Here is a 24895-nt window from a genome sequence, read left to right on the forward strand (position 1 = left end):
CTACTTATCTAAAAAAATTACATTCCCAAGGCATGTGGCTTAGTAGAATTCAGGATAGCTCTAATAGCTTTTAAAGTACCAGTGCAATCAAAAGTCATGGTAGTAACTGGAGTAAAGTTAGTTCCACTGTCATTGCCTACATAAACTTGATGGGGATTTTCAGTTATTACCGTGACAGTGCTAATAACTGCAAAATAAATATATTTATACCTATAACTTTATTTTTCAAATCTAAGATCTCAAGTGCAGCAGGGCTTCCCCATTTATCTCAATAAAATATGGCACAGGCAACAGTGACCAAATCGGCAAGCAATGATTCTTGAAGCATTACCCAGTAATCATGTCTATCATCTGTGGGAGTTCCCATCCTAAAAAAGATTGACCCTGACATGATTATAAACTATCCACAGAGAAAAAAACAACTTAGGATTAACCATTTTACCAGAATACTATGATAGCTAAAATAAGAGTTTTAAAGAGAGAGTTTGTTAAGCAAACACCAAAATGAGAGGCAGAACACATTTTACCTATAGCAAGGTCACACTAGATCAGTTGAAGGAAAATGCAAAGTTGAAAATAGTAACAAAATGCCATTGTGCTCTTTTGATCCATAATTGTACATATTTTATACACAGCAATGCCTTTATTTACGGTAATATAACTTGGAGGAGAGAAAGGAAGAATTATTTGAGGTCTAAACTGCCCGGAGAACTCTGTATCTGAATATCTCAACCGCAGAAGTACAAATCTGTAACATACTCTTTAAAAGGGACATGTGCAATAGATGAAACAGCAGCCCTCAAAATTAAATCTGAAGATATTATATATTTCCAGTTGAACAAGTATTTGAAAAGTGCTAACACCCAAGAAGAAGAGGAATTATCTTATTCCTCTTAACTGTGAGATCTCTTAGAGTGTGGTCTAGTCCAGTGGTTTTCAAACTTGTTTTCTAGTGACCCAGTTGAAGAAAATTGGTGCAGGATGGGGCTCAGCGCTGGGGCACAGTGTTGGGGTGTGGGAGGCGGTCAGGACTCTGGGTTGGGGGTGCAGGCTCTGGGGTGGGGCTGGGGATGAGGAGCTTGGGGTGCAGGAAGGGGCTCTGGGTTTGGGGTGGCTCAGGACTGGGGCAGGGGATTGGGGCAGAGGGTTGGGGCACAGGCTTACCTCCGGCGGCTCCCAGTCAGCGGCACAGCCGGGGTGCAGAGGCAGGCTTCCCTCCTGTCCTGGCATCGCGGACCATGATGCATCCCGGAAGCAGCCAGCAGGTCTGGCTCCTAGGCAGAGGCACGCAAGCCGCCCTGTGCAGCTCTCGCCCACAGGCCGACCCCCCAGCTCTCTTTGGCTGGAAACTGGCCGATGGGAGTGCAGAGCCAGTGCTCGAGGTGGGGGCAACGCATGGAGCCCCGTGGCCCCCCTGCCTATGAGCCAGACCTGCTGCTGGCCACTTCAGGGGCGCAGCGTGGTGTCAGAACAGGTAGGTACTACTAGTTTTTACTGCCCGGCTGCTAGGGTCCCTGGGTGCTGAGCAAGGCAACCCAGTGCTTTGCATCCGGCAACCTACTACTGGGTCACGACCTGAACTTTGAAAACCACTGGTCTAGTCTCCCCAGGGAAGTGATGGCCCTTCAGAGTTGGCAGTGTAATCTAGTGGAGCATTGGTCAGCCTTTTCAGGTTGGCAACCCATTCTTTGAAGTCAGATTTGCATAATTCCCTTACATTTACTACAAAAATATCAATGACGACTATGATAATTGTCTATGAATTGAATATGATAAGTCTATATAATTTGAGTGTGTGTTTTGAAAGATTGACAGAGAATACTTGACTTGTAAGGGCAAAAGGGTATAAGAATTGGAGGAGAGATTTTCTTTGCTTTAGAACAGTGGTCTCCAACCTTTTTACACACAGGATCACTTTTTGAACTTAAGATCAACCCAGGATCTACCTCGTCCCTTCCGCTAGGCCCCGCCCTGCTCACTCCATTCCCTGCTCCCTCTGTCGCTCACTCTCCCCCACCCACACTCACTTTCACTGGGCTGGGGCAGGGATTTGGGGTGCGGGAGGGGGTGCAAGCTCTGGGCTGGGGCTGAGGGGTTCAGAGTGTGGGAGGGGACTCGGGGCTGAGCTTGGGGCAGGGGGTTGGGGTGTAGGAGTGAGGGGTGCAAGCTCTGGGAGGCAGTTTGGGTGCAGGAGAGGGCTCCAGGCTGGTGCAGACTTTTGGGGTCCAGGAAAGGGTGAGAGTTGCGGGCTCTGACAGGGAGTTTGGTGCAGGATGGGGCTCCGGGCTGGTGCAAGGGATTGAGGTGCAGGAGTGGGTGAGGAGTGTGGGCTCTTGGGGGGAGTTTGGGTGCAGGAGGGGGCTCCGGCCTGGGGCAGAGTGTTGGATGTGGGAGAGGGTGAGGGGTGCGGGCTCTGAGAGGGAGCTTGGTGCAGGAGGGGGCTCTGGCTGGTGCAGGGGATTGGGGTGCAGGAGGGAGTGAGGGATGTGGGTTCTGGGGGGGCGTTTAGGTGCAGGAGGGGGCTCCGGTCTGGGGCAGAGCATTGGGGTGAGGGAGGGGTTGCGGGGTCTGGGAGTGAGCTCTGGGCTGGGGTGCAGAAGGGGGTGCGAGGTGCAGGCTCCAGCCAGGAGGTGCTTGCCACAGGAGGCTCCTGGTCGGCAGCACCGTGGGGCTCAAGCAGGCAGGCTGCCTGGCTGCTGAGGCCCCACACCACTCCCAGAAGTGGCTGGCTGCTGGCACGTCTCTGCATGCGGCCCCTGGGAGAGAAGGGGGCAGTGGATCTCCGTGTGCTGCTCGTGTCTGCAAGCGCTACCCCTGCAGCTCCCATTTGCCTGTTCCCGGCCCATGGGAGCTGCGGGGACGGTGCTGGGCGTGGGGGCAGTGCGCAGAACTGCCTCACCCCGCACCTTCCACCAGGGGCAGCAGAGACATGCCAGCAGCCAGCATCTTAGGCCCACTGTGCTGCCAGACTTTTAGCAGCCCAGAGATCGCGATCGACTGGCCAAGGCTCCAGAATTGACCAGTCGATCGTGACTGACGAGTTGGTGACCACTGCTTTAGAACGTAATGACATTTCCAATGCCTTGCAACCCCATGATTGCTTTTCATGCCTCCTCTTGTGGATCACAACCCACTTGTTGAGAAATGCTATCTACTGGATAGTTGAACCACACCAGGATCTAGGAAAACTGGGTTCTATCCCAAGCTGAGTCCCTAGCCTGCAGTATGACATCAGGCATACAGCAGGCTAGTGGCTCAGCTGGGAACAGAACTCTGCTTTCCTGTGGTTCTGTCTTCCCCCTGATGCTTAGCCTATCTTGTCTATTCTAGATTGTAAAGGAGCAAGGACTGTCTATCACTACATGTTTACGCATAATGTGGCCCCGATCTTAGTTGAGGCTCTAGGCACTACCATAATATAAGTAATAATAATGGAAGTTCATTGCTGAGGAAATTTAAATCAATGGACAAAGTGTTAAAAAACCATTCCATATGGGACAAACCTATGCTGTCAGCAGTATGGTGGTGATGATCTAATTTCTACATAATAGTTCCAAAAGGGCCTGAGAAGGGCTAAGTACCTCTCAGGATCTGACCCTCTGAGATGAAAAGCCTCAGTAGAAACTGTACAGGGAACACCTTATGCTTCATAAGCTTTAGAACCACATCCTTTGAAAATTCCAGTGTTTTCCTATCAAACTACATATGGGTGGATAAATGGATCAAAAATAAAGGCACTATAGGGCATTCTCTGCTGCTTCCACTACACCATGTAGTCCTTCACATGTGTGCCACTGTGACTCTGGTACACCAGTTGCCAGCTCTTGCCAAGGCTGTAGGCCTCAGCTGAGCACTGACAAATTCATAGCTGGAAATCAGACCAGCTCACCTGTATGTTAGTATTGTTCAAGACAGGCATTAGACTTTTTAAGATGTATTTAGTGTTTAAATGCTATAAAATGCTTGCAAATTGTTACATGCATTATTCTTACTTGTAATGTCTGTATTTCATGCTATAAAATAATATGTAAGTTTTGCTTTATAACTGTAAAAATGCCTGCTCTGAACTTGTGCACTCAGGCACGAGGGGTAGAATACCCGGCCCATCAATAAGAACTATGAAAGCTAAGTGGGCCATTGGGAAACGTCATGATACAAACACTGCGTCAGTGGCCCTCTCCCACACCTGAAGGTGCCATGTGCAAGAAAACTCATCCCCCCAGCTTGAATTCTGGAAGAAGGAAATAAACACAGCTGACATGAAAAATTCTTCATCTCTTTGCTGTTTGGATTCTCACAGGGCTGGAGCTAGGAAACAAAAGTAGAGCTCCTCAGGGTCAACCTGTCTTAGCCTTAAAAGACATTCAGGTCTGACAGATTACTACATCTCTCACATTTTAGAACTATAGACTGTAACTCATTTGTGTATATGCCTTGCCTGTTTTAACCTGTAAATAACTCATTTCTTTTTTCTAGTCAATAAAATCCTTAGTTAGTTTACTAAGGGATTGGCTACAAGTGTTGTCTTTGGTGTGAGATCTGAGGTACAAATTGACCTGGGGTAAGTGAGTAGTCTCTTGGGACTGGGAGCAACCTGAGTCTTCTGTGATCTTTGGTGTAAGTGCCATTTATCACCTAGTCCAGCTTGCCTTGGTGGCAAAATAGACTGGAATGCCCAAGGTGACTGTCTGTGGCTCCATGGTAAGACGGTTATTGTGCTTTAGGAGTTCACACTGGTTACTGGATTGGTAATATCTAATTATAGAATATACCACCAGTAAAGTTGTGAGCCACGCCAGTCACCGTGACAGACACCATTTCAAAGTGGATGTCGAACTTTGCCACTCTGATCTCATGGTGTTTGACACAGACTTTGCGTTCACTTTGAATGGGCAAGTGTAAATTGTATTTCTTTAAGTTATTGCCCATCCCCAAGAATTCAAGATGAAGATAGCTTAACTGCAGCACACCCAAAGAAAATGATGCTCCTCTGAGAGCTCTCTTCCTTCCTCAGATCAGACCCACCCAACAGGGTAAGTGGAGTTAATTGCTGAGGGTAGTTGGGTCCCGGGGCTGGAGTCAGGGTACAGGAAGGTCTTGGAATATTGAGCTGAAGAAGCATAAAAGAGATCCATCAGAGTGCACAATCACTCAGGGATGGAAGTACAGGTAACCGAGAGTATCTTAATCTGAAATTGCTGGACACCATCTGGCAATAAAATTAAAAAAAAAAACAATTAGGTTAAAACAAACTGACGTACCAGAACATTTTTTAAAGTATATAATGAATCCCACCTAAAAGCTGTTCATATTCCTGTGCTTTTCCAAGTTCTGTAGTTTTAACAGCATGTCCGTTAATTTCATTTCCTTGTCAGTGCATCTAGCGGTTAGCATTTTTGAATCTGGCAGGTAAATCTTACCCATATGCTCAGGGTTTAGCTGATCACCATATTTGGGGTCAGGAAGGAATTTTCCTCAGGGCAGACTGGAAGAGGCCCTAGAGGTTTTTCGCCTTCCTCTGTAGCATGGGGCACGGGTCACTTCCTGGAGGATTCTCTGCTCGTTGAAGTCTTTAAACCATGATTTGATGACTTCAATAGCTCAGACACAGGTGAGAGGTTTTTCGCAGGAGTGGGTGGGTGAAATTCTGTGGCCTGCGTTGTGCAGGAGGTCAGACTAGATGATCATACTGGTCCCTTCTGACCTTAGTCTCTATGAATCTATAAAGGTTATATTACACACCCACACTCTTCAGATCAAAAACATTTCCAGTGCAAAGGAAGCTTAGTTGAGAAAACAGCAGCACTAGATAGCCATTTAATGGGGACATTAAAGAAGACACAATTAATAATAAGTTGCTCTCTCCCCTCCCCAATTCACAACTCTCATGTGGGGTTTCTGAGCCTTGGCTTAGGGGCCAAGGCAACCCTAGCTGACCATTGCCTAACATGGCTGGATATTTTTAAAATACATGTAACTGTTTGAAATGACTGAACTGCTCTGTTTCTAATTAATTTTTTCTACATGTGAAACACTGGAGATAAATGCATAAAATCTTTTTTGTTTCTTAATTCCAGCTCACTCCTACTGTGTCTTATTAAGCGAACGCTGCCATGACTAATGTTTCTGACAATATTAAATTAGCAAAAAGTACCTTGTAAGGAATGTGACCTGATTAGCATAAAAAGGATTAACTGCAAGTGTTTATTTTCAAATACAGATGGTTTATTAACCCCGACATACAATAATAAATAAAACCTGTTGTACACTCAAAGCTGCACAACAGCCTTAAAACAAAACAGTCAGCTCTCCTGTTAATTTTACTTAATTTCTCTTATGCCCACAGCAAGAGCTGCGTTTCCAAACTTAGGTGTGATGGAAACCCCTGCATTACTGGTGCAGATGGAGTACTACACACAAAAGCACTGGTTTGCATCCATGCGTTATTGCTGGACTTGCATGCAAGAGCACACTTGATTAGTGGGCACACCACACCCATTGTTCCTCATTACTGAAAATATGACCTAGAATGTCCAAGTGAGCTGTTCATTAATTACTTCCTAGCATACCTGACTTCTAAAAGAGCAGCAGATTTTTGTAGAAAAACTATTCTTATCAAACCATTAGCTCTCTTACCTTAGCCTCTCCTCCCATTCCCTGCGTCTCCCTAGCTAAGAGAACACTTTACCTTGATGTTTTTGGAAGGCTAAAATATGCTGCTAAATAGCACTGTCCTAGACTTCATATGCATCTGGGCCACTTTAAGACAATGCACAGTGAAGGTTTTGAGCCAGCTGGCACTTGACAAGGCAGCTTGTGACACTTGGGTTGCTGTTGCTGCCGCCAGGAGGAACCTCACTGGGGGAACTTTCAAAATATATTATTCCTTTTGAAAGGAAATCATCCAGAATTACCTGCCAAAGACCCTCCTCATGTGAAATAGCCTGTGTAGCATAAACCATTCAAAATGCTAACAGAGCCTGTCCTGTGCCGACTTTGCATCAGCAATATGCCCAAAGGTGGAAATATTAATTAACCTTTTACAGGCACTGACCTGGATCTCCACAGTTGCCACAAAAGGTCTGCGTATCATTCCTAACGCAACCATCGACCTGAATCAGTGCAGGTGTCTCCCATTCACAAGGCAGCCTTGAAAACAGCCTGCACAGGTTCTGTTTTTTTCTAGTACTGTTATGAGCTCATGCAGCATCTGTAAAATGTTAATTAATATTCACTTTTCCGGAAACGAATCAGACATCTGCTCCCAAGCCTAGGAGCGGCACTTAACAGGTATTGCCACAAGCATTATTTGGTCATTGTGCAGCTTCTAGGCCGGCAGTAGCACTTAGGAGCACTCAAAGGCACAGTTTCGTGCTTAGAAGGTTTCCCTCAGCCAGAGCCCCACATTGTGTCATTTTAGTTTGGGTGTAGGACACAATAAAGGTTCAGAAGGGCTAACACCATAACAAAATAACGACACTGCTATAGCACCTTTCAATCTTCAGGGTCCCAGTGCAGACTACGTACACACAAACAACTGCTCTGACATACAGTTGCCTCTCGCACAGGAGGGGAGCAGCCAAGCACACAACAGACTGAACCCCACATGCTGTGGAAAAATGGCAGAATTAAGGTTTTTATGAGGGGAATAGCCTTGCTATGCCAGTAGGTTTCCAAGCATATGCACTGTGATGTGCTGTTCTGGAAGTGGGCTGCCTCATCAGACAGGATTAGGGATGTTCATGTCACCTATTCTAAATTTCAAAGGAGCATTATGTTGGGCAAGTCTGTCCTTCATCCTGCAGGGGCTGTGCCCAACTCTGCAAATCTTCACTCATGCATGAGGTCATAGTGCAGTCAAAGGGCTACTGAAGTGAGCAAAGCTTTGCGGGATGTAAAAGAATAAATAAGAATTCAGACAGCGTCATTGTGCATATTATAATGACATAGTTATCATACAGGACAAATTGCTACCAGTGGCAACCCTACATAGGCTTTGCATTACAGCACTGAAGCATGTGCCCAATTTTAAGCATGTAAGTGGTCCCACTGAATTCGCTGGGACTACTCATGTACTTAAAAGTTAAGCATGAGCTTAGCTACTTAACTGAACTGGAGCTAGAAACAATAGCAGAACCTTCAATCAAGCCTATTCACTTCAGCTTTTCAACGGAAACACTGAAAATGCAATGTATTTGAGAAAAGGGATCATGGGAGAGACAGGAATTTAACCTCCAGGAAAATAAAGAGGATGAAAATGTGATTGCCAGTAGAAGGTTCACTTGCATAAATTGGGTTCACAATCAACTACTCACTTTTCCAAACCAATGGGGAAAGATCCTGACATAGTAATACAGCTTTCTGCTGGTGTTAGCTCACCTGACATATTCTGCCTATCCAGAACAAAATATTTTTTGTACTTACTGGAGCTCCCCCTATTCTGCTCAATACTTTTGTTTTCATCAGCGAGTGTTTAAAGCTGCACTGCTTAGGTTAGCAATATTACAGATTGGACAAGAAATTCTACTTCCTAGTATTAAGTGTCTGAAATAACATTATTCTCCTTTCCAAGTCCTCCTGGACTAGTGGGATCAGCCAATCTCCTCGTGTGCAGTTGCATTATAAAATTGCTGAGCAAACCCATTTTGTTGTACTGGGAAGGGAAACTTTCTTCACCACCGTCAGTAGGTCAATGAAAACATGTTGCGGTGGGGATTAAACTGTTTCTCTCCGTCCTCTTCCTCCAATGGTAGTTTCAAATTATTCTGATTTAATTATATTTCTAATGTCAGAGATAACATTATATGGTTATTAACAACAGATGCCCTCTGGGCCCAAATTCTGACACTTGTGTACTATGGGTTTCATTCTAACTGCACGTCTGTATGGTTACCTCTTATGCAAGACACAGCATTACAGAGTTAGAGAAACCTGCCACAAACGTGCTCAAAAGCAATTGTGGATTTTGACACATGAAACATGTAAACTCACATACCTAAGATCAGCACCGAGCCTTTACATCAAAATACTGTACATTTAAAGGCCAAACTCTGACTTTAGTCACACCAGTGTACAAAGTAACATCACTAAAGTCAATGGATTTACTCTGGCTTTACACTGGTGTAACCAAGAGCTAAATGTTTTCAACTGAGCTATTCCAATTTATATCAGTTAAGGATCTGAACACATGAATTTTACTATAGAGTATTACCACAACCTAAAGAACTATTTAATTTAAGTTTATACCAGTCAGGAATATTAAATTCAAATAATATGGTCACTGTCAACAGAAAACACATTTGGAAAAAAATCACTTCCCTCTTTTAATAATGAAACATTACATTAAATGGAGTATCAAAATCTAAAACACACGTCTAATTAAATCTAATTTTAAAAATGTGTGCTGCTTGTTTGCTTCACTGTTTGGAGCGACAGCAGTGAAGTTAAGCATGTGCGTCACTGTTTGTAGGATCAGAAGCTATGGGTGGAATTCTGGCCCTATAGAAATCAACAGCAAAACTCTCATTGATTTCAGAAGGGGCAGGATTTAATTTTAAGAATCCCCAGATTTGTTTCAAATTCAGGATTCTTTATTAAGTGGCTGAGAGACTGGTGTCCACAGATATTTGAGACTGTTCATATACAAACTGAACTTCAAAGACAGAAATTTGATAACTTAGTAAGGACCAACTAAATAACTTTTAAAGTGAGGAGTGTGTATGAGAGTTAAATTCCTGTGCACATCAGTTCATTTGTACCACACATGTTGCTCAGAGATCTTTGAAACCTGACTTTGGAGCATATGTTTTGTTGAACAGCAGCAACAACAACAAAACAGATTCAATTTGCAGCATTATTGCCAACGTCAGGAACTATCAGCATAGTGCTATGAGTACACTTCTCAACTGGAACAAACCAAGCTGCTAGTTTGTATTTTCATAGTGAGCCAAGAGTGCCGTTGCAGTGGTGTTTCATGAAAGAATCTGATTTGTGTTCAAAGGCATCTCTTTGTAGCTCTTATATAAAACAGTCAAAAACACTACAAATCCAGCAAGGACTTGGCCAATATTTGAACAACCTTCACCTCTTTCATTCTGGTGCTTAATCAGCTTGAGATAGGGTGGAAAAAGCTTTTTAAAATATTTTCTTCAAAGGACAAGAATCCAATTTTTATTTCCTTCCTGTTTATTGAGCTCACCAGTATATGTGGTTATGTGTACTATAAACCCTAACATTCATTTACAGTGGCATGCAACAGAGAAAGGGCAAAATTAATGTCCTGTGAAATAGGTACAGTCAGAGCAGGTTAATCTATGCTTGGTTTATCCCAAAGCTTGAGTATCCCATAGACATAACACAGTAGCTGGCTGATACAGAAGCTTGCATGCTCAGTTATGAATACTAAGTAGGCAGGAAGCTTGTACTCAAGGAGATATTTCCATTTTAGGGAAGAAGTGAGTATTGATATATTATCTAGTCTCTTTATTTATCACATACGCATTTCCTGGAGAATATATTCTCGATATTAAATAGCAAAACCAGCACAGATTAAGCTAATTTACTCGCAAATTAGAGCAAGGGCTTCTCATTAATAAATCTGTAGGTTTCTCAGCTTGCACAGGCATATATACAGATATAGAAGTTAGAGATGGAAGAGACCTTTTAGATCAAACAGGCCATGCTGCTGAAAGTGCTAGACTGTTCACTACAGTACTTACACTGCAATTAAAACCCCACAGCTGTCCTGATGCCAGCTGACTTGGGCTTGCGGGGCTTGGGTTAGGGGGCTGTTTAATTCTGGTTTAGACATCCAGGCTGGGGCTGGAGCCCAGGCTCTAGGACTCTGTGAGGTGGGAGAGTTCCAGAGCTCAGACTGCAGCCCAAGCCTGAATAAAAGTCCCTTAGCCTGAGCCCCGTGAGCGCGAGTCAGCCGGCACGGGCCAGCCACATGTGTCTAATGGCAGTGTAGACATACCCGAAAAGACTTCTCAAATACTGGAACAGACACGGGGCTTAATCACTGACATGGCTGTTGTGTGCTACCTTAGAAGCACAAAGCAGCCAGAAAGCTGCCCAGAAGGATTCCCCCAACCAAGTGGACATCCTAAGGTTAGAGCAATGGCATGCCCAAGCACAACACACTCTTCCTGAACCTCAACCAGTGGAGCTATTTAGAGTAGCCTCTCTACGCTACTCACAGTTATGTCAGAGGCCATTTTAGATCCCAGCTGGAGATATGTGGATTGCAGCCATTTTCCCTCTGCCCCAAACAATCTTTTTTAAATGCACTGAATGTAAACTCAGGACAGATGAGGATGACTGAGCCCAAAATCTCTCCCCCGTACAGTTCAATTCCAGCCTTTTGTAAATGTCTAATTTAACAGATTAAGATAGGTGTGTGTTTAAATTGCCCCAAAGAGCAAAGGTTTCCTTTTCTTTCTGTCTAAGGTTTTCGCAGTAGTATGTGAGCATCTTTCACATATGAGCACTTTCCTTTCACTAGGAAAGTCCCTAGTGGGCCATGGAGGTTCCAGCATTTCTCCATTAATGGAACAAAATCTCTGTTTAGGGTAGGGGTTTTATTTTTGACTTTTTAGATTTTATTAACGTCCTGGTTTTGGTTGGTTGGTAGGGGTTTATTGAGTAGAAGGGGGTGTCAGTGTTGACTGTCATTCTTAAGGTGTAAAAGACTTTGTTCCCGTTGGTGATTTTGCCTGTTGGAAGTGTTTGTGGTGCGGGAGGGAGGGCATGTCAGTGGCTTACCCATGCTGGCTTGTTGTTACCTTCTTTACTGTGACTTTGAAACTCAGAAGGAAATCTGCTTTATAATGTACTCATCACCATATGGTATTTGATGCACTATATTCACAATGCAGAGAAGTTACCTAAAGTGGTTCTCACTTTTCCAATGACCATGCTGTCTGACATCTTCCAGAGAAATGCATCATCTTGTCATGGATTCAGTTGAAAATGGAAAAATAATCTTTGGCCTCCAAATGGTGGATTTCAACGTCCATCTCAGGAGTCTCAGTAACCTTGCAGTGGATATACAACTCTCATATCTGCCTGGGCTCTCTAAAACTGACATGGTCAACCACTTTATTTAGCTGTTCCATGTAAGTATTTTTAATTCAGATACAACCTCGTAAGAGTTTACAAATTCACAGAATCACGGGACCTCGAGAGGTCATCTAGTCCAGTCCCCTGCACTCATGGCAGGACTAAGTATTATCTAGACCATCCCTGACAGGTTTAACCTGCTCTTAAAAATCTCCAATGATGGAGATTCCACAACCTCCCTGGGCAATTTATCCCAATAGATTGTATTTATTACCTATTGGACTGGCATGATTCCTTCTTTTACTTCCTAAAATCTCAGACAAAATACAGGCGGAGCTGGTAGCGACCTATAGTTAAGAATTCCTGACACTTCCCATTATAAGACCCTGTTTTCAATTCCTTTGTCAAACTATTCAGGCTGAAGTTTCCCAATCCGGGTGACTAGATCAGACTGAATTTTTCTAAATCTTAAGCTAAAACAATTCAGCCATTTTTAAGAAGAAGGTTAGAGAATAATACATTGTTTTGTCCATGTTAAAAAAAAATAATCTTACCACTGTTTTGTTGAGAAGCCTCCTTGTTTTGAATCAGGATCTTGAAATTTTTTGGGACTGCTGTCCTGATGTTAGGGATGAGTCTTCTGCCATCCCCATGAAAACAAATTTGGCCAAGTTATAAGGCTTTGAAAAAAAATCTGTTTGTACATGCTCATTGGAGACTTTTCAGAGTTTGGCAGCTAAATTCACTGAATATTATCTGCACTGAATATGCTCCAGCCTAGAGCTGCAGGGATTGAGACAGACATTTCCTGCAATTGCTCCTCCCAGCAGCTGTGGGGCACTGGAAATGGGAGCAGGGAGACGCTCTGAATGAGGTTCTGCTACAGGGGCACAGGCAGTGTGAAGGAGAAGGGGAAAGCCAGAGATGCAGAAGGGTAAGGAATTAGGTTGCCAACCCTCCAGGATTGGCCTGCAGTCTCCAGGAATTAAAGATTAATCTTCCATTAAAGATAATGCGATGTGATGAAACCTCCAGGAATTCACCCAACCAAAGTTGGCAACCCTATAAGGAATGGTGAGGGAAGACGAGAGACAGCAGAGGAGAAGGGAGACAGGAGCTTGGGGATATCCAGGAACAAAGTGGAAGGGAGGCAGGAGCTGGAAGGCGGTGGGCAGGGCAGGAGCACTGGGGGAAGAGGAACAGGAACCGGGGTGGGGGTGGTGATGGGAGGGGGACAGAATAGGTGCAGGGGAAGACAGACAGGCTGGGGGCACAGAGGCAGAAGGGTCACTAGAGTTCACTCCACTCCAGGATGTGGAATTGAATCCAGGCATGCTGAGTCTCACTGGCAAAGTAAGTGTTTCATCCCTCTTTAGCGCTCGTCCACAGGGAGGGCATCAGAGACTCCATTAATTCAAGTAGAAGTCTGTGCTGTGGGTACAATGGTCCAAATCCTGCTCATGACCCAAGTTACACAGAACTTCATTGACCTATGATAGAATTTCTGTTTCTTCAGGGTTTTTTTTTTAAATATAAAATTATGTTTAAAGACACTATGTTACATAGAATGTTAAGGTTGCAAAGTCAAGAACTCAAAAGTTAGGAAATGCCCACATTAAGGTTGCCTGTGCAATTTAACATCAGGGCCATCCCGATCCATATGCAAAGTATGCAGCTACGTAGGGCACCAGGAAATTTGGGGCACAAAATTTCCTGGTGCCCTGCACAGCTGCACGCTGCTCCAGCCCTGCTTCACCTCTTCCCCATGGTGCCCGCCCCTGCTCCGCCCCAGCCCCACCTCCTCCCGCCCCTGCTCTGCCCCAGCGCCCCCGCACCCACCCGGGGAGGCCTGGGGTCACACACAGTCCCTCCGCAGGGGGGCTGCATAGGGCACCGAATTGGCTGGGTATGGCCCTGTTTAACAGAGTGGGTTTTTTTAGTAATAGCGGTCAATTTGATGTCAGTTTACAGGAACAAAGAGTGAGCCATGACCACCAAGGAATGGAGATTCATTTGTATTTAAAATGAATGACACAGTATCTCTCTCACTCAGGTACAGATGAGAAACATAAAAATACGGAGCTGCAGCCAACACATTCCTGGCCTGAAAATCTCCTAGGAATCAAGAACATTCCAGTGTAATGCCAGTGTGCTTGCTTGCTTTCCAAAGAAAACATCCCATCATGTAGGAACAGTGACAGAAAAGGTAATAGCCAGTAGAAAGTATTCATTCTTGTTAAAATATTATATTTTTAAAATGTGGCAAGTCAGGATAAGCTTGTTGACTAATTTTATCTGCAAATCATTCTTCTGATTTGTTAATGGCTACTCAAAGGGTAGCTCTGATAACCCAGATGGATTCTCCTCTGTTTTGCCTTAGTTCTCTTTCAAAAAACAGGTTACCATGTCAGAGCTCAAGCATGTGTTTTTAAGTCTAATTACATGTATAAAACTTCAGTATTATACACTTCCTTCTCTTTATATTACAGTGCAGTGCCCAAGCTTTGACAACTGTACAGCAAAGCATATTATTGGAGAGGGGTTTTATTGTGATAATAAAAAAAAAGAAGTGTTTTTCAGCCATAGGTTTCAAAGCACTTTACAAAGCTGGGCAAACTTAATGATCCTCATCTTTACAGAAGAGGAAACTGAGGCACAAATTAGTTAAGTGACCTGCCTAAAGCCAAAGACAGAAACATAAACCCTGACTCTCAGTCTAGTGCCTAAAAAGAAAAGGAGTACTTGTGGCACCTTACAGACTAACAAATTTATTTGAACATAAGCTTTCGTGAGCTACAGCTCACTTCATCCCATTGAACAGTTCTGCCTCAGAAATGGTACAATTCAGCACACAGATCCATGATACTAAGATACATAGGTGAATATTCAGAGGGACTATTTTCACAGCTTATCCATTGTGATCTTGGTTCTTTGAAAAGATCCCAAAATCCTGTTGTTACTGCCAGATACAATAAGAGATGACACACCAAGCCAGGACTCAAACAGAGACAGCAAAATCTGAGTTCATCGACTCAGATTTTGCTGTCTCGGTTACATTTCCCCCCCAAAACAAAGCCTATTAGGATCTCTCTCACCTACCACAACTGTAATATTCAGCATCCCATTAATGGGAGGCTTCATTATACTTTCATGTCCTGCCCCCTAATAAATTAGCATCAAGTCAGCAAGCTAGCTCAGGAACTACCTCATTGCTTGCTACAAAAACAATCTGATCAATAACCAGTCAGAAATTGAAAACCACTTGATGGATGGAGGGATTTCAGTGGTGATCTCTCTCTCGTGAATGGAATTGAGAAAGCACATTGAATCAGGGATTAGAAAGATGGCCATGTAGGCATCATAGTTTGAGACTGTAAGGAAATACCTCTGAGTTTATAAATCTGAGATTCTCCAGGATGCAGTGAACCCCAGCAGGCACTGCGGGTCAGATCCTGCCAAAATAAACATGGCACCAGCTCTCAGAGTAGAATTTGTTAATACCGAAGGAAATGGTTACTGCAGAGGTATTTTAGGGGCACTGAGGCCCAGAACAAATACCTGCATTGTCAAGGATCCATTTCCGTCTTACACATCAATTTCTAAAGATGTTGGGAACCTAGATATGAGCAGTGAACTCCTAAAAAAACTTCTGTTACCTCCAGGCACCTTATACTTGGTGCTCAGCTAAACAGAGTGACGGTGAGGGAAAAGGCAAAAAGCAGTTTAAGACACTCAGGGACATAGTGAGTGGAAGATCTGGGGCCAGAAAGAAAGGAAGAGTTACATAAAGTACCAAGGAAGGAAGAGAAAGTATGCAGAGGAGGGAAAGGGAGAATGCAGGGGCGAAAAGAAAAGATGTGAAAGTGGAACCCAGAGAAGAAGGATTTTCATATTCCTACACTGCAGCTAGTGGGTGGTTCTCATGGACTGGATTAATAGACTTTAATACAAAATATAACTAATCCATAGCCACTTTGGATTGCATGGTTCTCCCTGTGTCTCACACCATAGCCATTCAGAAGTTCATGGTGACTTCCATGGTGAACTTCCTGCTCCAAAAGCACAAGTCTCTACTACTCAAGATAGAGAATCTTCACTAGGTGACAGTATTGCAAAGTTACAGCAATAGTTAATCCCTTCCACTAGAGCTCAGTAAAACACATATAAACCAGCTGGTTCACTACAATATTATCTGCAGAGCCGGTCAGGATTTTTCCATCATAACGATTTTCCAACAGAAAAATGCAGTTTCTGCACAATCAAAATTTTCCATTGGAAAATTTCAATTTTGTCAATAATTCTCAATTTTTCATTGGAAAACTCTAAATGAAATATTTTGTTTCAAGTGAGTTCAACTGAATTTGGAATATTTCATTGTGTTGAACTGACCCAAAATGTTTAATGTGTAAACCCCCACCCACACATTTCTCTATTGTGAGCATTGCCTCGTGGAAGTTGTAGTTTTGGCTCCCATTCTCTCATATGGGCTAGATTCCTTAGGGGTTTACATCTCCCAGGATGCAATATGGACTTCCCTCTGACAAAGCTGTATGGTGCATCATGGGTGTTACGTGACTGTGGATGCTTCATGGGTGATAGTCCAGCCAAGGAGCCTCACCCATAAGGAAGAATGGGGATATCATGCTTCAGTACTACAACTCCTGTGAGGCAAAACACCACAATAGAGCAATGAAATTTAATGTTGAACTGACTCAAAATAAAACATTCAACAAACTGAAGCAAAATATTTTGGGAACGTCAAAATGTTTGATGCAGAAGAAGAGCTCAGTATAACTCAAAATTTTCTCTCTCACAGCAACAGAAGCTGGTCCAATAAAAGATATTACCTCACTCACCTTGTCTCTCCATAAAGTTTGATTTTGATCAAAAATGTCAAAACAAAATGTTTCATGTTTTCAACATTTTTAGGAATATTTTGTTCCATGACAAGTTGAAATATCAACATTTTTCATCCCAATTTGAGATGAAAACAAAATTATTAAAACATCAGAATTTCTCAAGAGATGGAAATTCTGATTTTCTCTCAGCTCTAATTGTCAGCCTCCCTCTTTCAAGTTTGGAAGCTAACAAAAAACCACAGAAATCCACACACTCATCTAGAAAGCCAACAACCCTAGTCTCTTTTTATATTTGTATTACAATTGTACCTTGAGGCCCCACCTGAGAACAGAACCCTATTGTGCTAGGCACTGTAAAAGACAGTTCCTGGCCCGTAGATCTTGCAATCTAAATAGACAAAATGGACAAAGTATGTGAGAAAGGTATTATTGTTCTTTTCACAGGGGCTTTAAGAGATTATATGACTTGTCCAAAGACACAGAGATCTCCTATGTCCCAATTCATTGCTTCACTCCCAATACCATCCTTTCTTGTCAAGGTTACGTCTGTTCCTTTATGTTTCATCAGCTAAGAAATAATACTTTTTTACAATGATGCTATAATGTAAATAACCATTGTAGAATAAGACCTAGCTACAAGAGCTCCATGGGACAGATCCTCAGTGGGTGTGAACCGTCATAGCTCCACGGACTTCAATGCTGAGCATCTGCCCCAACACCACAGTAGTGTATTTGTCATTACTTCCTCTTACATTTGTTTTCAGATTTGCCTTAAGAGTTCTGCAGTTTCTCCCACGCCCCCACCTCTTGATTTAATTCATGCAATTCAATACAACCTACATAATCAAAGCAGAAATTATCTTTTATTTGACTTGCTGACACAAAAAATTCCAACGATATTATAAAATTCTGCAAAGTTGACTGATATAAATGAAATGAGTCAATCAGCAAAGGGGTAACAGCTACTAGGTACCTCATCTTTCCTTCGAATGAAAGAGAGATGTTTCTATTTCAGTCAAGTGCAGCTCAGTATATTTTGCAAGGCAAAGACTGACTTGTAGCATTAAATAACTCTTAAGCTACACTCTGTTTATAAGCAACAATGGCAGGATTTTTATTTCTCTATAAAAAGTACCCTGCTCCCCACGACTATTATGGGCAGCATTTATGCCAAAGAAATTCTGTATAAGTTTGGGTATGCTGACTCAAAAGTTTAAGCCAGGAGTTACATTTTACAAAAGTCAAATTTGCACACCGTATGCTGAAAAATGCACTTCCAAAATTCTGATAAAATATCAGTTTTATATGAAATCCTTGGAATATAAGTTCTTACTAGGAAACAAACGCCTTGCTGACTTTCTGATACTAAAAAGCCCATTTTGTCTCATACAAAAACCATCAGCTTTGTCAGAAACATATAAGAAATTATTTAAACAAAAGCTCAAAGTATCTCTGCTCAATAAAACGGCACATCTGTGAGATATAGTACCTACTTATTTTTGATAAATTGTTAAACCGAACAATGGCATCCTAAACCTTTCTATATTTCCACACTTTTTAAGGAAATATCACCATATTTTTGAATTAACCTAAAAATGACTTTGTTCAGAGAAAACAAAAACAGCCCACAGTGAAAGCTGTACAATGACAAGTAATAGCATTTGCAGGGAGAGGGGAAAGGAGACAAGAGGACTAGCGTAAGTAATGAAACCTGTGTTGTGTTCACAATTTACACATTAGAAAATGGCAGATAAATGAAACAATGAACAATTCACAATCACAAGAACACTACAGTAATGATTACCTTCCTTCTAACCATGGAAAAATAAGGTTATTTCAACTTTGGTGAAGCACGATTTACAACAAACAGCAAATCTTACCAATGAATAGACTAAAAGCATGGGTAGGGAAAAAATCGCAGGAAAACTCCATTCACAGTTATAAAGCTGAGATTATGAAAGTGTAAAATGTATTAAACATGTCAAAACAAGTACAGTTGTGTAATTCCAGCTCACTGAAACATAAAATCCAAATAAGTCATGAATGGCAACAAGGAACATTACCTAAAAACATATCTCATCTTAAATATACTGCTGAACTGTCATGAATCCCAAGACAGAAAAGCCCCATGAACTTGCTGTAATGAAGTTGTATCCAAAAGACAACTTTCTACTTACCCTTCAGTATGCACCATGATTTCCTATGCCACCTTAATAATTCCAATGAATCCAGAGTTGTTTTATATTTAAAGAAGTACTAATAAAGTCCTTAACGTAGACAGAGGAAAGCTGACAAAACAGAACTCTGTGAGAAGCTCGGCAGAGAGGGGTGAATTTAATCCTGGCTCAACATGCTGTGTATTCTGTGTCTATCTTTAACTTGTAAATGATTTGGTTTCACATTCCACTGAAGTCCGGCTGGCAGATGCCTTTGCAAAGCTTACCAATCACAGGCACTCTGGTACACTCCCTTTCTCTCTTCCCCTGCCACTCCACCCCCATACTCACCCCCACGATTTTTCTACTTCCTCTTAGATTAGATGTCTAATACAGATTCATTCAGCTGTCTTTTACCTGTCTTCTGCAGGATGAAAGGAGATGCTTTCACCGAGTGTTGTTATAGACAGACACGGAAAACAAAGCCTTCTGTTCTCATTGTCTCCCCTCCACACAGACACACTCTTTTGCACCCAGGAATTAACTGACTTCCAAACTTGGCTGCCCAGGGAAGGAATGTTCTGTGACTGACATTCCTGAGAGCCTGCAGCAACAGCGCTCAACAGCTATTCTGTTTCTCAGAACACTAAACCTGCAAAATTAATACAATGTAGTCTGCACGCAGGATTTTTAAAGGTATTCATTTAAATAAAACAACCCCCTCTTTTACAAATTACAAGAAGCACTATTTACAGAAATCAAATTGCAATTTTAATCACATTTTCCACTGAACATGGTGTTTTACAGTTAGGAAACTAACTTAGCTTGCATAAACTAAAAAAATCCAAGCCTTCCTTTCAAACCTGTTTTAAAAATACATAGGATTTGGAAAACATGCTGTCGCAGCACATCAAAACTGAAATGGCAAACTGTCAATGCCTGCCTATGGGCAGTGGAGAGGTAGCTGATAGTATTGCTTGTGCCAGGTCTAATATTAGTCAACGGCAATGCCTTTGAGTTTGAATCCTGGAATCACTGATTATATATCTCTATGAAATAAGATCACAAGTCAGCATTATCTACAAATGGTTACTAACGCAGGCAGTTCCAGAGGGAGGGAAGGAGGAGCCTCTCAACCTCTCTGTGCTGTTTCACATAGTTGTCATATCAGGCTTTGGCAGGAGATCGTATTTGGAAGCTTACAGCAGCCCTGCCTGTGCAGAGAGATCTATATGGAGGGACAGTGTGTAAAAAACAAAAAGATCATCTTACCAGATATCAAACACAAAACATCTAGGAAATACCCCTTAGTAAATTTGTATCTGCCTACGGATAAATTACTACCACAAATTGCATATTTGTTCAGAAGCCAGCACCCTGATACTGCATATGAAATATACAGACAGCTGATTAATGATAGCATACAAGGTGACAACCCAGAAAGTCAATAATATTAGCAGATAATAGCAATAATCAGCAGTCATGCGTGCCGATACAAACCCTTTAATATTACCCATTTTTTAATTTGTAAATATGCATTCAGTTAGATATTGGTTGCAAACAAGAGTTTCTTATCTCAAATGTCACACTAAGTGAGAATGCAACAAGCCACAAGATTCTGGGTAAAGCATTTGAATTACTGAACATTTTCAGATGTATCTTGAAAAATGTCAATTTGTAGTCAAGCCAATTTGCACACAATGATAACATAGCAAAGCTTTACATTTTACAGAGTCTTAGGCCTTTGTCTGATCTACAAAATAGAACTGTTGCTGATAAGAGACGCTAACCAAGTTTTCAGCTGAACCACTGCTGAACACAGGCCAAGTTCAACTGTAGACAAGTGTAGACAAACTGTGCTCAGCACCACTTCAGCTGAAAAAAACTGTTGTCAGCACTGGCTCTATTTTGTAGCTCAGACAAGGTCCCAAATATTTCAGAACACTGGGGCTGAGGGACTGAACCGTCTGAGTAACAAAAATTACCATGTATTTGCAATAATTCATGCTAACAAAGAAAACAGCTCAGGCTTTTGCAAGTGAGTCTGTAACACTGACAGACCTCGGTGGTCAGGATTGAAACTGGGACCTCTGGAGCTAAATGCCTGAGCCTCTACTGCATGAGTTAAAAGCCATTTAGCCCTTATCTGAGGCTGTAACAGACTCATTAATCTCTAAGTGGTCTCAGTGCCACTAGAAGGGACAGAATACCACACCCAGGAAGTGTGTGGGTTACAAATCTATACTGGAAAGTGCCCACAGTTCCACAGAATATCACTCTGGTAATAAACATCACCATTTTGTTGCTGCACATATCCAAGACTATTAGTCAGTAGAGACTCTTGATCCTCTGACAACAGAAATTTCTCCTGACAAGACCTAAAAGGCAGTCATCTTAGGAATGTAAAGATGTGTGTATTTGTAGGGAAGGCAGTACACCTGCACTATCTCCTGTGAGCTAATAACCATTACCGCAGCTGTCAGTCCTCATTGTTGAAAATGTGCAAATCTTGTACTACTCATCTGCCCTTCTGCAAGCAGTTGGGGGAGGTAAGGTTTGATAAAAACAAAGGACTGCATAGCCATTTCCACTTTAAGTCCCACATATACTAAACTAGAAGCTCCTCACAAATTAGAGTCTGCTACAGTTTATTTGTGTTTCAGTACTCTGGAAGAACTGGCAGTAATATACAAATATTGAAGACTGTACTAGCTGACAACAAGACGCCTCAAGAGTCAAACAAGCTGTTTCAAATCCCCAACCTTTGCCACCTTTAGCAAACATTGCACATATGTGAACACAGAGCTTTAAAAACGCCACCAAATGAAAAGCTTGTCATTGTAGAATTGCAGAAGCCATTTAACTTGTCTTTGTCTTAGTTCCCCAAAATTGTGACCTGTGAATAAAGTTTACTTACCTTGTAGCAGGATGCAAGGCTTAGAATTGCAAAGCATTATTGCACATCAATGCTCATTATGCTACTGGAATTGATATATATAATTAGACTATATGCTGATACCAAGTTTTTCTTAATAGGAAAAACAAGCATAGACATGTCACAGTCTCTCCTGTGCCTGGGGACAGTCTGACTGTTGTCCCACCCCTAATTTAGGCCCGTGCCTAATTGGCACAATCTGTCCCTTTGTGTTCAACTATTTACAAAGTGCACAAAATTTATTCCTTGTCTTCTCTTGTTTTCCAATGTCTTGAATTTATTTGTCTCGACAATCTTAGATTTTGAGATCACTGGAGCAGAGAATGCGAATTACCCTATGGGCCATATCCTGCACAAATCTTACTCACAAGAGTAGTCTTTGCTCTTACAAGTAGTCCCATTAACCTCAGTGGGATGACTTGAGTGAGGATTGCTTATAAGATTCACAGATTACAAGGCCAGAAGGGACCATTGCAATCATCTATTCTGACCTCATGTATAACACAGACCAGCAAACTTCCTCGAAATAATTCCTCGACCATATTTTATAGAAAAACGGCCACTCTTGATTTCAAAGTTGCCAGTGATGGAGAATCCACCACAACCCTTGGAATTGTTCCAATTATTAATTATCCTCATTGTTAAAAATGTGTTGCCTTATTTCCAGTCTGATTTGTCGAGCTTCAACTTCTAGACACTGGATAGAGTTATACTTTTCTCTGCTAGAATGAAGAGCCAATTATCAAATATTTGTTCCTCATCTAGGTAGTTATATACTGTAATCAAGTCATCCCTTAATCTTCTCTGCGTTGAGATAAATAGGATGATCAGAGGAATGGAAAACCTACCTTATGAGAGGAGACTCTGGGAGCCCGGCTTGTTTAGCGTACCCAAATGAAGGTTGAGGGGATTGCTCTCTGCAAATACATCACAGGGATAAATATCAGGGAGGGAGAGGAGTTATTTAAGTTAAGTGCCAATGTTGACACAAGAACAAATAGATATAAACTGGCCATCAATCTCTTTAGGCTTGAAATTAGATGAAGATTTCTAACCATCAGAGGAGTGAAGTTCTGGAACAGTCTTTCAAGGGGAACAGCAGCGGCAAAAAACCTACTGACTTCAAGACTGAGCGTGATAAGTTTATGGAGGGAATGGAATGATGAGACTGCCTACAATCGTATGTGGCCCATCTGCGACAGCTTGTAGTAAAAATCCCCAGTGGCCAGAGATGGGGCACTAGATGGGGAGGGCTCTGAGTTACTACAGAGAATTCTTTCCCACGTCTCTGCCTGGTGGGTCTTGCCCAAATGCTCAGGGTCTAACTGATCTGATATTTGGCAGAGTAAATGGTGGATTCTTTGTAACTTGAAGTCTTTAAATCATGATTTGAGGACTTCAGTAACTCAGACAGAGGTTAGGAGTCTACTACAGGAGTGGGTGGGTGAGGTTCTTTGGCCTGCCATGTGCAGGAGATCAGACTAGATGATCACTATGATCCGTTCTGGCCTTAAAGCCTTAAAATCTATGAGGTTGAGCTCTTTTAATCTACAACTTACAGCATGTTTTCTAATCCTTTAATCATTCTTATGGCTCTTCTCTGAATCCTCTGCAACTTATCAACATCATTCTTGAATTGCAGACACCAGAACTGTACACGGTATTCCAGCAGTGGTAATTAATACAAAGGTAAGATAACCTCTCTGTTCCTACTCAAGATTCCCTGTTTATGCATCCCAGGATTGCATTAGCTCTTTTGGCCACAGCAACACACTGGGAGCTCATGTTCAGTGCATTATCCACCACAACACCCAAATCTTTTTCAGAATCACAGCTTCCCAAGATAGAGTCTCCCATCCTGTAAGTGTGGCCTACATTCTTTGTTCTTAGATGTACACATTTAAATTCAGCCATATTAAAACACATATTGTTTGCTTATGCCCACTTACCAAGCAATCCAGATAATTCTGTATCAGTGACCTGTCCTGTTCCTTCTTTACCACTCCCTCAATTTTTGTGTCATCTGCAAACTTCAGTGATGATTTTATGTTTTCTTCCAGGGCATTGATAAAAATATTCAATGGAGTTGGACCAAGAACCAATCCCTAGAAACACACCTGCTCAGTGATGATTCCCTATTTACAATCACATTCTGAAACCTATAAGTTAGCCAGCTTTTAATACATCTAATGTGTGCCGTGTTAATTGTATATTGTTCTAATTTTTTAATCAAAATGTTGCGTGGTATCAAGTCAAATGCTTGAGAGTAGTCTATAACATCAACACTATAATCTTTATCAACCAAACTTGTAATCTCATAAAAAAATCAAATTAGTTTGACAGGATATATTTTCCATAAACCTATGTTAATTGGCATTAACCGTATTACCCTCCTTTAATTCTTTATTTAAAAAATCCCATATCAGCTGCTCCGGGATTGATGTCAGACGGACAGGACTATAATTACCCAGGTCACTCCATTTCCCCTTTTAAAATATTGGCACATTAGTGTTCTTCCAGACTTCTGGAACTTCCCCAGTGTTCCAAGACTTAGGCTATGTCTACACTACTGCGGTAAGTCGACCTAAGCTAAACAACTCCAGTTACGTGAATAACATAGCTGGAGTCGACGTACCTTAGGTCGAGTTACCGCAGGGTCTACACTGAGGGGGTCAACAGGAGAAACTCCCCCATCAACTTACCTTACTCTTCTCGTCGGTAGTAAAGTACAGGGGTCGACTGGAGAGCCATCTGCTGTCGATTTGGTGGGTCTTCACTAGACCCTGCTAAATGGACTGCCGGTGGATTGATCTCAGAGCGTCGATCCTGGCTGTAGTGTAGACCTGCCCTTACTCAAAATTAATGGTCCAGTGAACACCTCAACT

The 24895-nt window shown here is 42.2% G+C and overlaps 1 protein-coding gene across 4 annotated transcripts in view; it reads right to left on the reverse strand.

The window, feature by feature from the left end:
* Nucleotides 1-24895, reverse strand: part of DTNA (dystrobrevin alpha) — a 315284-nt gene that overhangs the window by 228786 nt on the left and 61603 nt on the right. For 2 of the 4 annotated variants that reach the window (XM_084620952.1, XM_084620951.1), the window contains exon 1: nt 19097-19294. The exons of 1 other annotated variant lie outside the window; for it this stretch is intronic. In XM_084620952.1, the coding sequence (XP_084477078.1) occupies nt 19097-19113 (17 nt within the window). In that variant the 5' untranslated portion in view covers nt 19114-19294. Of the gene's footprint in view, nt 1-19096; nt 19295-22858; nt 22928-24895 lie in introns of those variants that run through there. One more of the 4 variants, XM_084620950.1, reaches the window with a different exon arrangement.

The sequence above is a fragment of the Lepidochelys olivacea genome (genome assembly GCF_965140295.1).
Source record: "Lepidochelys olivacea isolate rLepOli2 genome assembly, chromosome: 2".
NCBI lineage: Eukaryota > Metazoa > Chordata > Testudines > Cheloniidae > Lepidochelys > Lepidochelys olivacea.